We start from the raw sequence: 17,261 nt of genomic DNA, 5'->3' as shown, positions 1-17,261 counted from the left end.
CCATGAGTATCTGTTTCTCTGCGTGCTGCCACAGAAGCCATCCTAATCTGTAATTTTGAATTTCAAACACGCCTATTGTTATTTACTTGTCTTTTTAATGGCTTTTTCCGCTGATTATATATATATATATACAGTCGCCGACCGATTTTTCGGACTTCTAAACGCCACAAAATCGGTCTGAATTATCGAGCAGTCCGAATTTTCAGTCAATGACACATACACACACACAATCTCACACAAAATGATTTTTATTAAAGAACTCATAGGCACGAAAAAAAAAGAAAAACTATCAATGCACATTTGCTTGCAAAATCCGGCGTGACGAAAACTGTTCGCTATAGAGCTCCCTTTCACTGATTCCCACGAGTCGGCAAGAATATGAAACGCTGCGACAAGCGTAACGTACTAGTTAGTTTCGTTTTCGTAGCACAGCACAACACGCGAGAGCAGGCGGGACCGGTATAGAACCTTGATATTTTTTATGATGACTTGTTATTGATGATGATATGTTGTAATGATATTATTATGACTTGTTGTATTCAGCGGCAAGAACTCTAAACGTATCGCCTGGAGGTTCTATACCGCGCCATGTGCTGCGCAGTTATCGATGAACATGATAACACTCCTCTTCTCGTGCATGAACTTTCTGTCCAGCTTTCGGATGTAATCTTCAATCGGATAGTTGAATCAGTCGTGGTCTCAGCGGGTGTCTGTGCGGCCGACATGCTCGCGTCTTCATCGCATTCGTCAGTATCCACGAAGTCGATCGAGACACCCTCAGAATCACTTGAAGGCGCGGACATCGTTTAGTATTTTCACTTCTTGTCTCGAACAGTAGCTTGTGGCGCGTGTGCATAACCTCATCAGTGGTGCGCGCGCGAGTAAACTCCACCTCCGCGCGCGCTGAGGCGCGCCGTTAGCAAAGGCGAAGGGAACGAAGAAAAAAGGATCCAGACGGATATGTACGAAAAACGGTCCGAATTTTCGGACGTCAAAACACATTGGCTCAATGGGACGTCTGATAAAGCCACAACTTTTGTACTAAATATTGGAAAGTCCGAAAGTCCGAATCGGTCGGCGACTGTATATATATATATATACTAGGTGAAAGAGGTTCGGACGACCGCGAATGTATGTAGCTGAAATGAAAAATGAAACATAGACTACGAACGTATAGATATCTATATCTATATAAATTTGTATCAATGTTAATAATATTAATATATAAATATAAATATATAAATCTAAATAAAATATATACAGAAAAATAAAATTAGCCGAAGCTTTGTGGGTACACGCGAAGAACCCTAGCAAACAGTGGCCAATGGCCAGAGGTTGGCAGGGGCCTTTCAGGACTTTGGTCGAAGTAAAATTTCAGGTTGGCCAAAGTTTGGGAAATGATTGGATGCAATGTATGGTACAAACACGTTTGCCAGATTTCTGCCAATGTATTAAGTAATTCAAGTTCTTTTCGGACAAAGTGCAACGTGAAGTTTTCAAAGGTGCATAACGCATCGTGAGGAATGCACTTGCTGTGGTTGGCAAACAACGTCGACATTCAGTGGAAAATATAAAATTAAATAAAGTTCAGAAATACAGAGCAATGTCCCACACTCGCCAATGGCCATTGATTGGCAAGTGTATGGCAAATGTGTAGCAGCAGGTTGCTTCGCCAACAAAGCAACTTTTTCGATATATCAACCTTTTGCCAACCAATGATTGGCAAAAGCTTGGCAACCATGTATGGTAGACATACATTGGCCAAACTCGTACCAATCCCTAAAATATATCTGATGGAGATAAAGCACCTGGTCAGCAGTTATTAAGATTCACTTGAACGCATTAGGTGTTTCCAACGTTCGCTTGCTGCTGTCTGTGCAAAGTATTTACGTGTAACACTTTACAAGCAACAGAGTAAACCAATTGGTTTTACAGCTCCGCTCAGATAATCACATTAGAGACGACAGCCTGAATTAAAAACACAGTATTTCATATGAGAGCATGTTAGGAAAGTTGTTCGCTATACCTGACTCTTTGCAGATGCACGAATTAATTGCAAAAATGTATCCTCGTCACTGTTACAAATGTTTTACGCCCCACTATACACTTGATGAACGTGCCCCCGCAGTTTGTATTTCAGTATATGTTCCAACCAATTCGCTAACTGTGGCCATGTGGGATGCTGAGGCGCATACCCCTCACCCCCGGTGCCTATATGTGAAGCAGGTGGGCACTCACGCTGGCCACACAGCTAAAGACGGGTGCCAGTGCCAGTGGCGCGTAAGTGCTTGTAGTCCATTGGCCTGGCTTCCCACGTCAAGAAAAGTAAATGCCGTACAAAAAAAAAAAAAAGAAACACGTGTTTTGCATGTGAATCCAAACCTGGGGAACATGTTTGGGCAGTTGTTGGCCAACCAAATACATGCCAAGTGTTTGGCCCTTTTCTCTGGCCTAGCTTAGGCCATTTATGGCAGCTTTAGCTAGTCAAACTCAGCCCAAGAATGGCCCACATCTGCTGTGCTCCTTGGGCAGACCTGTGTTCGGGCACACATTGGCCAGCCAAACCTTTGGCCAAGGAACCAACACCACACTGGTCCCATACTCTTTGGCCAAACTTGGAAAGTGTTTGGCCAGTTTGGCTAGCCAAGTTTTTGCCAATGTTTGGCATGTTGCTTGGGAATATGTTTATTAGTTGCGCCACCAGTGGCGGCCGCAGTGTAAGCCAGCAAGTACATATACAAAGGAAATGCAGCCGAAGCTCCGTGGCTCAACGTGGAGAATATGTTTATAAGTTGATCGTGCACTCTCAGCCAAGTACAGCTGTTTCGTCCTGCTTGGGACTCGTCAGCCCAGCACAGGGAAGTGACACGATCTTGGGTCAGCACAAACAGTGTCTCTCAGTGAGATATCAGTGTTCCACCATGACGGCACCACCTGCGGATGCAGCAGTGCAAGCCAGCAAGTACACACACAAAGGAAAAATAGCTGAAGCTCTTTGGCTGCACGTGGATAATGTTTATAAGTTGACTGTCCACTCCTACAGGTCTCCTCAGGGTACCCCTTCTTATCTACTTGTTCACATCCGTACTTTCCTCCACAGTGCCTCTAGGCCTATGAGCCAGGGAACTCATGTGTGCAGAAAGATACTGTGTTTTACACGGTACTTTCCACATTTACAAGGCATTAAAAGAAAGAGCAACAGGAAAGGAATGAGAGATGTTCACGCTCATGTGCCCAGTGCTCGGGCCACCATGCTTTCGCATTCTGGGCAAGTGTGTACATACAAGGAGAGTAGTAGAAAGAGTAACCAAGTGTTATCGCACTGGGTGCTTTAAAAATTAAAACTGAGCTAGCGCTGTGCCTACAGGTTTAAATGTGATCTGCGTGCATAGTTCCCCATCAACCATCTCATACCTGAAACAGTACCGGAAATGAAATTGACTGGCCGGTACTACTGAACACAAATAACGGAAACCAAAATGTTCCAGAAACGAAAAAGAAAACTAACGAAAATACTGTCGTTACTGTTCCCTACTTGAAAACTCGTTCATTTAATATGCAAGCTTTTTTTGGAAGAGAAAAATGGCCAGGTTGACTGTGAAGCATTGACGAACATTACCATATCGGTCTCATACATATGTTCCCGCATTCCTGAATGCGATTGTCCCTCTAACTACTGCCTATCTTTGCAAAGTACTGTCATCATGTTTGTGCTGCAGCTATGGACAAATAACATTTTCGTTTCGAGGAGATACAGGGCCATGCTTGCATGATTTCCTCTTCCAAAGGAGCACAACGAAGGGTTGTGGGTACCAGGGGGGAACAACTTGGTGGCAAGAGAAAACAAAGAAAAAAAGCAGCAGTGTTTTGTTTTTTCTTGCTCCCCAAGGTGTTCTCCCTGCTCATTTTGTTTTGTGTGCCTGGCAGCTCGTCCATTCCTAATCTCGTCTTCTCTAACAATTAGGTGACGTTTGTAAACACACTAACAAAATGTAACTTTTCTTTGCTGTCTCACAAAGCACACATGTGCAACCACAACGATGTAGAACACTTCAAAACAATTTATTTCTTATAAACGCTGTCCTCCTGGATTTTACAGGCGAATCCAACAAGTTAAAAAAAAAAGCAAACTTCACACTCATTGTTGATAAGTTAATGGCAGGATGATATGCAGAAAACATGTATTTCCCAATGAACAAAAAGAAATTTAAAAAATAATAAAGAAAAAAGCTGCCTCAGAAGAGTGGGCGTCTGGATATGGTGCATATAAATACAGACTATGTGGCTAGGAATAAGCTCAATGATATTCGAAACCACCGGCACGCCTGCATTCTAAAAACATTACATGAACACTCTGGAGAGCTATCCTGTGAATCAGCATTCATCATTACGACTGAAAGAACTCACATAAAGCTTCTCAAGTTGCACAACTCAGAGAGTCTCTCTTTTTCATTTTGACACTGCTCAATGATTTCTTGGTTGATTTTCGAGGCACTCCTAAAATAAGGATACAAGGACAACATAACAAAATGGCACCTGTACAATAGCTGTAAATTAACATGCTCTTTGCAGGGAAGGGTGCACAGCAGCATGTTGAAGAGAAAAACAAAAATGTGTTTATTGTACGGTTTTACTTCCGTCTTACTGTCAATAGTGAGACTTAACCTGGCTGATGTGCATGCATCTTAGAACGGTGTACTACATGACAAGGCTAAGATGCTAAAAAGTATAGTGTGGATAGTTCAATCAAGTGATGAAGACAGGAAAGCTTGAAGGACAGTAAATTGTAAGCTTTTTCACTATATAGGATGATGTACATAACTGAGATAAAATAATGGTAAAAAACATTGCACTTGTGAAAAACTATTTGAGGCACTTTGGTGTTAACTGAAATGATGAAACAGCAAAGTTGTAATCCCAAGTTCTGGGAGCACACTAAAATGCAAAGCTTGTAATAATTGTCCTGAACACAAAACAGAGATTCTGGCACGATTAATTAATATTTTGATTGTCAGGGTGACAGCATTAGGATGGCAATCTGAGTTGATTTCCTCACATATTGAAAAGGTTATGACTAAACAGTGACCATGACCAATTTATGCAAGGTTAATCAGTTTTGACACACTCTGTAGTAATTAGAACGTTGTTCAATCAGGTTCAGGTGCTGTGTCATCTCTCGGTTCAGCTGCTCCAGGATCTTGGAGTAATCCTTTAGACGTTTCTCATTCTCATCAAATTCATCTTCCATTTCTGAAAAAATATATGGTATGTAAAATGTTTGCCACTTGTCATTAAGCTCAGAGTTCACCGAGTATGCAGGATAGAGCAATGCAGCACGACTCGGTGTTATGGTACAGTGTAATCAATCATATTGGAATCTTTGAAAATCCATAAAGAAAACCTGAGACTATGGGCCACCAGAAAAACTCACACGTGTTTGTTTTTCTTGCCCACCCTAGTGGGTCATTCCATGTGAAACGTCCCAGACATTGCGCTCGACCATCCCAGATTTCTTTCAAATAAGTTGTGGTAGATTGTTCCCATGCAGCCAATGCTCTCCCAGCTTATTTTTGCCACAACAGATTTTCTGCGCTCTGGCCGCCTCTTGAAAATTGTGATGGGACATGTAACCTACCTGGTGAAAAAAAAAATTCAAACAAAATAGCTTTTGTGCATATTCCAACCAAATCTCTTCCGAGTGAAGGCTTCTACGCTGAAGGTTGATCGACACTTTATATCAAGAGTTTATTCACTGAGAAAACTGCGAAATTTCAAGAACTTTTAGAATTTTTTAATAGAGCTCTGCAATTTTTTAGAGCCATTTAAGCTGTTTAGCGCTGTTGTCTAGGAGGCATAGAATGTGTTAAAAATGTTTTGAAGCGCGCAGACTTCGAAGAGTACTACGTAGAAAAAAATTATGAATTTCAGAACTATTGTTTTTTACTACATATTAAGCCATCAATTGCACACTGAAGTGGTCCTGATAAAAAATATGAGACAAGTTGCATTTGATAGTATGCCCCTTCAATATTTACGAGGGGCGTTCAAGTCAAACCGGGACTTCCTGTCTCCTGAGTGTACAAATGGATCGCGCTACTTCTTTTTCGTCATTTTCACACGCGACACGCCTCCGCGTTCACCACGTGGTGGTCCAAAGTTTGTGCACAACAGAAGACACGTGCTGGACAAGATGGCCGACAACGAGGTGAGCGCGCACATCGAACACCGAATTGTCATGAAGTTTCTCGTGAAGGAAGGCGTAAAGTCATATGAAATTCGCAGAAGACTTCAAGCTCAGTATGGCCACGATACACTTAGCCGCAGCAAAGCGTTTGAGTGGTGCAAACGGTTCCGAGACAGCCGTACATCAGTGCGGGACGATCCCGGCCAGGGCGGCTCAGAGTCCACTGTCAGAGTTCCTGAGAACATCCAGCTTGTGGAGCGCCTAATCCTCAAAGACCGACCGATAACATGTCTCGAACTGGCTCGAAAGACGGACTTTTCTGTGGGAACGTTGAACACTATCATTCATGAACATCTCCAGTTTCGGAAAGCCGGGCCTCATCACCAAAGGAGTCCTCCCCCTACAGGACGATGCACGCCCTCATACCGCACATCTCACGACAGGCACGTTACAGGAACTTGGCTGGGAGTTGCTGCCACATCCCCCTTACAGTCCAGACCTCACCCCCAGCGATTTCCATCTCTTCGAGCCACTGAAGGCGTTCCTTGGAGGCCGCCACGCGCCGGTAAAGATTTCTACGCTGCTGGCATCCAAGCCCTCGTGAAATGCTGGGACAAGTGCATTAGTGCAGCTGGAGATTACGTTGAAAAATAAAACTAGTTTCTCGCCTGTAAGTTCATTTTACGTTTGCGAAAAATGAAAAGTCCCGGTTTGACTTGAACACCCCTCGTATTTTACAAAGTTTAATCCAAACACTTTTTGTTTTTGCAGCAAAAAAAATTGTTTAACTTGACCACCCCCGCACTCATCCCTGCATTACCACGCAAGGCTGCTTCAGCCCAAGACTCCGCTGCCCCTGCAACCAAACACACACAGGAGCCGTCCAACCTGATATGCGTTCTTCAGCGCCAAAAAAAAAAGAAAAAGAAACATTAAAATTAATCTTCGCAGCTTCAGGTTCTCACAAGAACAGCCTACTGCGGTGACATAGTTCAGTAGGAGCACTGGGCCTAGGGGTGTTCTTCGGTGACAATGGGCACTGCCGGGCTATTGAATAACTATAATCTGTTCAAGCAATGATGGACACAACACTTACTAACACAGACTCTACGGTGCCAGGCAATAAAGGGTGCATAATAAACAGGGAAAGCACAAGAACCTCACTCTTTCAGCTACCACTAAAGAATACAATAACAGAAGGGAAGACTAAAACTGTCCAAGTGAAGTCATTGAATATAAGAAGCCAGCTCAGGAGGCCGGTGTCGCCTCCGATCAAAGTGAGCTAGATGTAATAGGTGCAGACTCGTCGTCGCCGAACTACATCCCTGGCTCCAGTGCTTCTTGTATGCTGCGCCGCCACAGGAGGCCGTTCTCATGAGAACCTGAAGCTTCGGAAGTTAATTTGTACACCATGTTTTTGCAGGCAACACAAATCAGTTCGGCCTACTCCCGTATGTGTTTGGCAGTAGCGGCAGCAGTAATGCGTCTTAAAGTGAAGCAGCCTTGCGGGGCAGTGCCAGATGAGTGCAGTGGTGGTCAAGTTCAACAATTTTTTTCGCTATCAAACCAAAAAGAGTTTTGATGAAACTTTGCAAAATAAATGTTGAATGCAACTTGCCTCATATTTTTATCAGGACCACCTTAGTGTGCAATTGACGGCTGAATATATGGTAAAAAGTAAGAGTTCTGAAATTCATAATTTTTTTTCTACGTAGTAATCTTCCAGGTCTGCGCGACTCAAGATATTAACATGTTCCTATGCCTCCTAGACAACAGTGATATATAGTTTAAATGACCCTGAAAAAATTGCAGAGTTCCATGAAATATTCCAAATATTCTCAAAATTTTACAGTTTTCTCGGGGCATAAACTCTCGATAAAAGGTGTCGATCAACCTTCAACGGGTCTTGACACGAAATTATTATGCTTTGCCTTCACTCAGAAGAGATTTTGTTGGAATTTGCAAAGAGGCTATTTTGTTCACCAGGTAGGTCACATGTCCCATAGCAATCTTCAAGAGGCGGCCACAGTGTCAAAAATATTTTTGCGTAAAAAATAAGCCGAGAGAGCATTGGCTGCATGGGAGCGGTCAACCGCAATTTATTTGAAAGAAATTGGGGAGGGTCGAGTGCAATGCCGAGGACGTTTGGCATGGAATGACCCTAGTCTGAAGTTTTCATTATGGACCTTTGCCACCAGCTCGCTTGCTTTTTAAACACCATTTCAGACAAAGGTGACCACAATGAGCAGCATCACTGAGTAGGGAAGCATGTACAAAGCCAACAAATGCACAGAGCACTCATTAATATCAGCATAATCAACTACAAATTAGCATACTATCACTCAAAATGACAACTGGTGGGAATATGGGAGGCCTGCACTCAAGGGGTACGGGGCCTGGAGAGGGGGCGTGGTCATGGGAGTGGGCATGGCCCCATACACCCCAACTGGCTACCAGAGGTCACAATCACTCGAACTGATAAAGCCAGTAGACTGTTTCAGCATAGGGGGCAGGATATACCTCAGTATTTAAGATGACCTTGCATGGGCAGATAAAAAAAGTGCCTGTTGATTCCATGACACGGACTTGGATAGTATTTGGATAAAATGGTAGTTGAGTCCACCTATCACTCCCCATGCAGGCACCGCATCCCGTCTTTCCTCATAATCAATGACTAATAATGTGTCGACCTCAACAGAAGTATGCAGTACAAGCCAAGAACCGAAGTACTTCAACAAACTTTTGCTGGAGACATACATTTACATATTGAAGCCATTTCACAGTACTGCCAACATCATGCATGCCATTGGTGTTGCAAGTGCAGTTAGAGTTACTGCGTTGCCCACACCCCTTTGGAGCGAGTTTCAGCAGCAAATCAACCAGCTCCAGGCTTCTGCAATTCCATATCATTTGCTGTTCGGCATGTGCAAAAGACTGGTAAAGTGGGTCAAGATGGGCTGTTCATGATCAGCCAGAAACCAAAAAAGAAAGTGTTGGCCATTGTGCCATACATACACAAGGCTGCCCACTCTCTAAGCAAGGTGCTCAATAGGTTTCATGTAGATGTGGTGTTTAGTGCTCCTTAAAAGTTTCATGAATTTCCTCTGCTGTGCGGAGGAGAGTTGAGGGGAGTTGTGGTGGGGGTGCTCACGGGTGCCTGGTTGTACCATGCTGTGAAGACGTCATATAATAGCTTGACACCATTTGTAACGAAGGATAGACAAGGTGTTGCATTATTGTTCAGCTACGCGAACACGACAAGGCCTTAGACATGGACAAACTATTGCATCTGCCAGCAAACAGTGAAACATGCGGATGTATGCCAGACTACAGAAAATCCAACTGGTGATAACTCGTTACTGTAACTAAGCTACTTTTCTCAGTAACTCTTAACATAAACTCATTCCTTTTGAACTCCAGTAACTTCCTGAGGAACTCAACCCTTTTTTTATAGAACTTTTTCAAAGCAACTTGGGGTAAGTTCCAAGTTCCTTATGTTTGATTCTTGTCTACAAACATCGGAAGCTGCGTCCTCCCTCTCTAATGAGAGAAGAGTATATGCGTGCTGGTCATACGTGCACGGTGCATCAGACTCCGCTCCCTTGTTCTTATTGCTGCTCGGTGAATGCTACAAATTCTGTTTTGGTAACTTGGATTGGTTCTACAAAATGTGTGTAGAGGTCATAAAACCTCATGGCTCCTAAACTTTCAATGCCTGTTTTGTGCGCTGTTGAAGGCCCTTATTACGAGATCACAATGATCAAATGCCTCACTAAAGAAGCACATAAAGGCAAGCCTCTTTTGCCATATTAAACATTGGTACAGCCTTCGTATATCAAAACTATTATAAAACGTCTTGCACTGCCCATTGTGAGATCAATATCTGAATCAATTGTTGAAAGGCCAATAACTAAAAAGTGTATATTAGGTAATGCTACTTTTTCAAAGTGCCTTAGAGACTTCAAGTTCATTTTCATTATTACCTGTAACTTTGTTAGTAACTTAGTCACATGTTTTTCACAGTAACTTAACTGGTAACGAGTTCCTTTTGTCGAGTAACTTCCTCGTCTCTGAGAAAAATAACTATCTTGTTCAAGCACCATGATGACCAAGCAACTGCTTACATTTCAAAAGGTTTAATATCTGAGCTCTTGGGGTTGTCTTCTGTTCGTTCTGTGGCTGGTGTCCTTGTATTTACTGTACTTAAAATCTGCTGTGCTCAATAATAAACCCAAGTTACCAGTAAGCACTGTCCTGTATTTTCCCTTTTGTCTCCATCCCTGTTTGCTCTTCTCATCATGACTTACACTTATACCCAACTAGTTCAGCTTCTTGTTTTGCTGCTCATGAAATGGATCCTGTGCTTGAATGCCTGGACTATTGACATTCCATACATTCTGCACTTTGGAAGGTCTCTGTTCGACTAGTGATCATTGAGGACGTTCAGACAGAAATGTTGTACAAGAAAATGAAAAGTAAAATTGAACATAAAAGTAGGATGGAAGCTAGCGGGTGTATATTCAAAGAACGTAACATTTCCTCGAGACTGAAGGAGAGTGAGACTTCATTTTCAATATTGTGTCTCTTTTCCTCAGTCTGAAGGAAATGTTACTTTATCCAAATCAAGTGAAAGTGACGCTTGATTTCCAGATACAATCAAAAATCATTTGCACTATGTGCCGATCAAGCACAATTTTGAATTTTGTTACTATAGCACAAAGTAGAAAATGGCCAAGTTTCAGTTAACACCAAACAACTGCACATACTGCATGTACCTTGCATTACATGTAAGGCATGTATCATGTCCTGATGACACGTGGCACACCCAACTCAGTTTCTAACACCTTTTCCAACAGCTGTGGTTGACATTTCATCCCTTCCTTAATCCAGCTCACATGAAAGTGCCATACCATGCAAACAGTTTTGGTATGGCTCATGCTTTTCACCATGAAGTTTCGGTGAAATTTCTGTATGTCTCAAAAACAACCACTGCACATTCAGCAATGTTGTGTATGTTATATTACCTTCACTTTTTCACGCAGATCGTCATCTGCAGCTGCAATAATTCTCTTTTTTTCAGTTCAAAGACCTTAACTTACGTTGTAGCTGTCCAGTTTTTGTTGAAACATCTTCTGCTAACCGACGTGCTCGTTCCTTTAGCTTTTCTGCTCTGTCCTTGACATCTCCACTAGCTGCTGATTTGCTCTGCAGGGCCTGCATTGCCCGTGTGTATTTGTCCTCCAGCTCTTGAGCACCCTGCATCATATAAAGCACTACAGTGATGCTACATAGAATGCTAGCCTGAAATTACATATTTGAATTACTGCGCATGCACCTCTTTCTCAGTGCTACACTATTACAGGTTAACCAGTTTTGTTGACGATTCTAGAAAAAAGTATAGTAGAGGTTAGTACCCCACAGGACTTAACCAAACATTCTAAAGCACTCTGGGATGCCTCACTGATAATTTGAAATATTTATAACCACTCTCTATGTTCAAACAGGATGCACATCACTAGTATAAGCGATACGCAAGGCAAAACTGGTAGCACACATAACTTCACATCTTAAATGCATCTAACCATTCTTACTATAATAACAGTCCTTATTTTAGAAAGTGTGAGCAATGACTGTGACTTAAGTGACTGAGCACAGACTTACACTCGCTGATTGATGCTCACAAATGCTCATAAGGAATTACAAGCAGAGGTGGACACACTATGTCATGTCTGAAGCTGCTGCAGGCTAGTTCCATCTCAAATCAAACAAGCCGGTACATTTGATGCCTCGAGTGAACGAGAAAAAAAAAAAAAAATGTTGAAGCCATCGGTCAGTTAGGAGAAATAAACGCTTTCAGAATTCTCTGTGCTGCTCGGTTTGGGAAATAGGGGAGGAGGAAAGAACTGCCTCTTGGAACAGAATGTCGTCGTGCGTGGGTTTGAGCGTCCCGTGCAAGGCTATTTCTTGTCGTATTGTAGTGATTTTTAGCTCGGGCTTTAGACGACCTAGGGCACAAAAGGGTCCTGCATTGACAGGGATGTGTCGGTTTTTGTTTGTCTGGAAAAAATTATAAAAGTTGACTCAAAGCACCAAAAAGCACCATATTCACTGCAACTTTCCAGACGATGTACAGAACGGATAAGATTGAGCTTTATGCCATTTAGTGTGCCATTCATGGGGATATCGAATGGTATATAATTTGTTGCTCTACTCTATCAGGAACGTAAGTGATACTTCTTTAGGTAGCACCATACCTCCAAAAAATGACGGATTTCGGAAGACTTTATCTAAAATACCTTACCAAAAACTTGCCTAGAAAATTTAATATGTCATAGATAGCCCCTTAGACTACATACAGAAGAAAAATGCGAAATCAAGGGTTTTCAAGGGCTGTGGAAAATTGTGTTTTCCAGACTTTGAAAAGAGCATTTTCAAATTCCAGCGTATTCAAGGGTTCCAAGGACCAGTGGGAACCATGGATAATCAAGGGATGACAAGGCCGTGACTCCCTTATGGCTTGCCCTTGCCAAAAGCACCGGACGAAGCTTTTCCAAGAACTCTAGTTCTGACTAGGATGCTTTGTTTTGTAGAATTTTATTCCAATTGAAAGACACTTAACTTAAGGTCCATCAATATCGCACCGAAGGCACGGGGAGTATATAGAGCACACGGAAAATCAATTATACGACGTGTGGTGCTGTATTTATTGTGACTCAACTTGTGTGTTAAACTTGTCTTTACTACGTACATTAGCGTGATCCGCACGAAAACATTTGAACGTCACTCTATTGTTGTAACTCAGTTGTTACGTCACTCTATCACTTTTCAGGAACTAGTTTTCCTGCAAGTCTTGGTTTATTTAAACTAATTTTACTTTTTGTTGTGTCACCAATCTCCAATCAGGTATCACCATGGTGTCGAACCAGAACCGAACCGAACCGCTATTTTTTGCCATCTTGGAACTGAACCTGAATTTATTAAAAGTACTGTTCCGAACCGGTTCCGCAAACGGTTCAGCGTTATTTTTTTTCTTTTCATGAGGTACTTGGACAAGAATGCTCCTTATAATGCCACTTAGGGCGCCTTCAGGTGCAATAAAATGAAATGAAATGAAATATGCTGCAAATGTTATTCAAAACTCTATCTACATGCGAACATGGTACACAATGCTCGGAATCCTTTTTTTTTAATTCCACGTTAGTGCTGCGAAACCTACTGTGGCTATGAGTGACGCACAGATGTGGACAGATGGAGGAAGGACAGCAGGAAGGAGTGAGAGACGGGGGTTAGTATGCGTCCTGGGCCGACTTCAAGGAGAACTGTGCCGACATTCATCTGGAAAGTCTTCGGAAATCTCAGGGAAAACCTCAGAGAGCACAGCCGGTGGTAGTATTCGAACCCACCACCTCCCAGTCTTCAGCACGATCTTGGCTACCACCAGCGAGCGGACACCTTAACCTGCATGGCCATGCCGCTAGTTCCGATTCTTTTTGGTCGTGCACTTGGTGTTCCTGTGTTTGGGTCAAGCCTCAGCTGTGAGTTGTGTTTCTAAAACTCATTTTTGTTTGATTTGTCGTATTTGATTTCGCCTACTGTAGGCCTGCGGCGATCTGGGCACCACATAAAGTCGGCACTACAAAAAGATGTACTCATTATTTTATTAACAGTTCCTTACTTCTGCTTGCACTCAGCAACACGCGTGCGATCCAGTCCCACTGCTGCGTGCAATACACGCAGCAGCTACCCCACTGCAAGTTCGCAAACTTGATACAAATGAGTGCAAGAATCAATGTTCAATGCTCCTCGCACAGCAGGGCACTTGAGAGCGACAATTGTCGGACTTATGTCATAGCAGGGCAGAGTCTGTGAGAGCAAGGGCGGTTCAGTATTATTAATAATAATAATAATTGGGGGTTTACGTCGCGAGACAACTGCGATCATGAGCGACGCCACAGCGGTCGGTCTGTGGATTGCTTTTGCCCACCTGAGGGTTCTTTAACGTGCGATGAAAGCTCATCACACGGCACCCCATACTTAACGTCCCTCGCGGAAGACGGCGTGTCTAAGCAACTTGTACCCTGCCAGCAAGTTGCTGGCGTCCTCGGCCGGGTTCGAACCCGCGACCTCGGGATCAGAAGGCGAACACGCTACCGACTGAGCCACCGAGGCCGGTGGTTCAGTACGGAAGAGCCCAATGTTCTACATTGTTTGTGTATGAAAGCGATGTATAGAATCCATATTTGATGACAGTTTCTGAGTACAGTCACCGACCCATAATTCGGACTTACCAATTTTTTGGACAAAACTGTCGACACTGTCAAACTTCCCATAGAACCAATGCATTTCCATGTCCAATGATACGGACCGTTCCTCGTAAGACACACATCTCAGTTCAAACCAACGTTTTTGGGACTTAGCTGTTCCCGAGTGCCAGAAATAGAACAGAACAATGTGTTCTCGCGCCTGATATTTCGTACTGCATTATGAAACGACAGCGACAAAGGCCATTCTCAGTACACACGGAAGGGCAGCGTGCATGTGCGCGAAGGCGGAGCTTATTTGCGCATGACCAACCGAAGCTGGCTTGCCCGCTCCGTATCACACACGCGTTGCAAGAGCTAATCTTTCAATATGTGTGTCTTCCACCACAAGTATCAGAAATACTGAAATGTTAATCTCAAATTCAGGTGAGGATGTCAACGATGTTATTGCGATAGACCTGTGTTGTAGACGCGAAGAAGCAAATTCATCGACGATGAAGCTCTAACATGACGTCGTTTGGCGCATCATCAACGTTGTCTTCGGCATCGATGACAAAAAATAAAAACGACGGCAAATACGACGATGTCGTGGATGCAACACCGTCCACAGCGGCTGCTGTGGTGACTACACTGAACAACTCTTACAAGGGTGGTACAACACTCTCTGAAATTCACCGTGATACATTGTCGAGCGTTTGCATTGCAAAGCAGACACGTATGGCACTTTTTAAATGTAACTTTGAATGTTCTGAGTGAAAGCTTTTGATATAAAATGGATTTGTGCCATTCACTAAAAATGTGGACTACCGATAATTCGGACTGATTTCGTGGATCGTAGAAGTCCCAAAAATTGGTCGGCGACTGTATTCTATGAAGGATCACAAGGTCAAGTACGGCTACCTTCGTTCAGGGGCACACAACAAGAAAGACTTGCGCGACAGATATACCGCAAATCACACTTTCAGCACTGCACCGTAGTGCAGATTACAATGTGAACGTTGTCTGTCTTCGTAGCGGTATGGTAACGGTAAAGAAAGGTGCAAAGGTGAAGTACAGCTCATCGACCATTGCACGCACCGCAAACGCACCTTGATGCCAAGCAAAGGCGCGAGCCTTGAGCGCTGGTGCACAAACATTTGTGGGTAGTATTTTGCACAGTGGATCAGCCAGTGTGGTTCCTGAACACCACATCCCACTAAAACATTAATAATATTCTATTCTGACCGGAATTTTCATGAAAGAGGACCAGAAACCTGCGTTATGCTTTATGTATGCATTTTCATGCAAAAAATGCCATAACGTGAAAAACATGCATTTAGATGCATCATAAAGCGTTTCTAATCAGTTCCAAAAAAAGACCAAAAGCAGGTTTTAGTCATCATGGTCCAGATACAAAACCACATCAGGAAAAAAACACGCATTTGCATGAAAATCCATGCTTTAATCATCGTCATCATTGTCGTTATATTGGTTACCTTCATTTTAACCCACATCCCTTGCGGATTTATTCTTTGGTAAACCTTCATACGATTAAAGTCTGTTCCTCAAACTCACTTGTCTAAACTTAACAATACAGAGAATATGCCCTAATGTAGTAAGTAAATTAATATCCGAACATGATGCAACTTCAGCATAAAAACACCACAAATGAGAAACAACATACCTCCTGTGCCTTTTCTGCCATTCTGCCAGCAGCATCAGCTTCACTTGCGGCCTTTTCCGAGTCTAACTTATTCTTTGTGAAAAGATTCTTGAGTTCAGAAAGACGTTTTTGAAGCCCTGCCACATCATCCAAGGAATTATTGGCCACATCCTGAGCGCCAGATGTCTCCAGTTCGATCTACAGTGTAAAACATCTCAGTACTTGCTTAGCACATAATTTGTGAATCATTAAGAGAGATAATTGCAGTCAAACCCAACTCTGGACATAATTTCTGTTCAGAAAAGTGTGCTGAAAAGAGAAGTCCACTTCTCTTTGTCCTGCCAACAGGAGAAGTGGAGAGGCTCCCTTCTCACATCCTCACTGAGCAGCATACAGATAGCTACAAGGATATGTTGGGTTCTCACAGGTTGAGGTTGACTGAATAAATAAAGCACATACAAGACGCCACGAGAAAGCCACGTATTTTCTCGTCAACCAAACTTCAACTGCTTTTAACCCCGCTCATGAAGCAGTCCCCACTCGTGGATAACATGAGAAGTCACAGAGGAAAGAAAAGGAAAGGGAGAAACCCGAGAAGGCATGAATGGCTGTGTTTTTAGCGGAAGACAGAAGAAAATAAAAAATAAAGTGTGACGACTGTGCGTGGGTTCCTATAGATATTTTGGAACAATTGTGTAAAGCTTTCTACAGGCATTTTTTTAAAATCCTCTACAGCTATGAGAGCAGCATAGATGCCATTTTTGGAGGATTTATACCGCCAGGGAGACATCCTCTCGAAAAGGATATGTAACTGCAAGATGATTAATTACCTAAGATTAATTAACTCCTTAATTAGGGAATTTGGGCAAAAGCCAGACTGCAGAATGGGAGACAATCCTTGTTGAAAGCCATTCTATCTCTTAAAAATGTTGAAACAAGTGCGTACCTTGATACAGTAGAATCTCTTTAATTCGAAATTGCTTAATTCGAACCGCCGGATAATTCGAACTCTTGTCTCGGTCCCGTCCAAGCCACATGTATTTCAATGGGGAGAAACTCTCGGTAATTCGGACAGACAAGCGTAGACATCGGATAATTCGAACCAGCGGTGCCCGCAGCTCCGACCATAATGGTCCGCGGACCTGTATTTCTTTCCGGTTATTGACCTTTCGCG

General features: G+C 42.9%; 1 protein-coding gene across 5 annotated transcripts in view; it reads right to left on the bottom strand.

The window, feature by feature from the left end:
- Positions 1-4,043: 4,043 nt before the first annotated feature.
- LOC135396516 (laminin subunit beta-1-like) overlaps positions 4,044-17,261 on the bottom strand; it is a 157,271-nt gene continuing 144,053 nt past the window's right edge. For all 5 annotated transcript variants that reach the window (XM_064627532.1, XM_064627529.1, XM_064627533.1 and 2 more), the window contains 3 exons: positions 16,109-16,285; positions 11,284-11,440; positions 4,044-5,250 (listed from right to left, as the gene is read on the bottom strand). In XM_064627532.1, the coding sequence (XP_064483602.1) occupies positions 5,111-5,250; positions 11,284-11,440; positions 16,109-16,285 (474 nt within the window). In that variant the 3' untranslated portion in view covers positions 4,044-5,110. The remainder of the gene's footprint in view (positions 5,251-11,283; positions 11,441-16,108; positions 16,286-17,261) is intronic.

Source organism: Ornithodoros turicata, chromosome 6, assembly GCF_037126465.1.
Source record: "Ornithodoros turicata isolate Travis chromosome 6, ASM3712646v1, whole genome shotgun sequence".
In the NCBI taxonomy this organism is placed as follows: domain Eukaryota; kingdom Metazoa; phylum Arthropoda; class Arachnida; order Ixodida; family Argasidae; genus Ornithodoros; species Ornithodoros turicata.
Note: the sequence above shows the minus strand (reverse complement) of the source record. Positions and strands in the feature narration are given on the sequence as shown.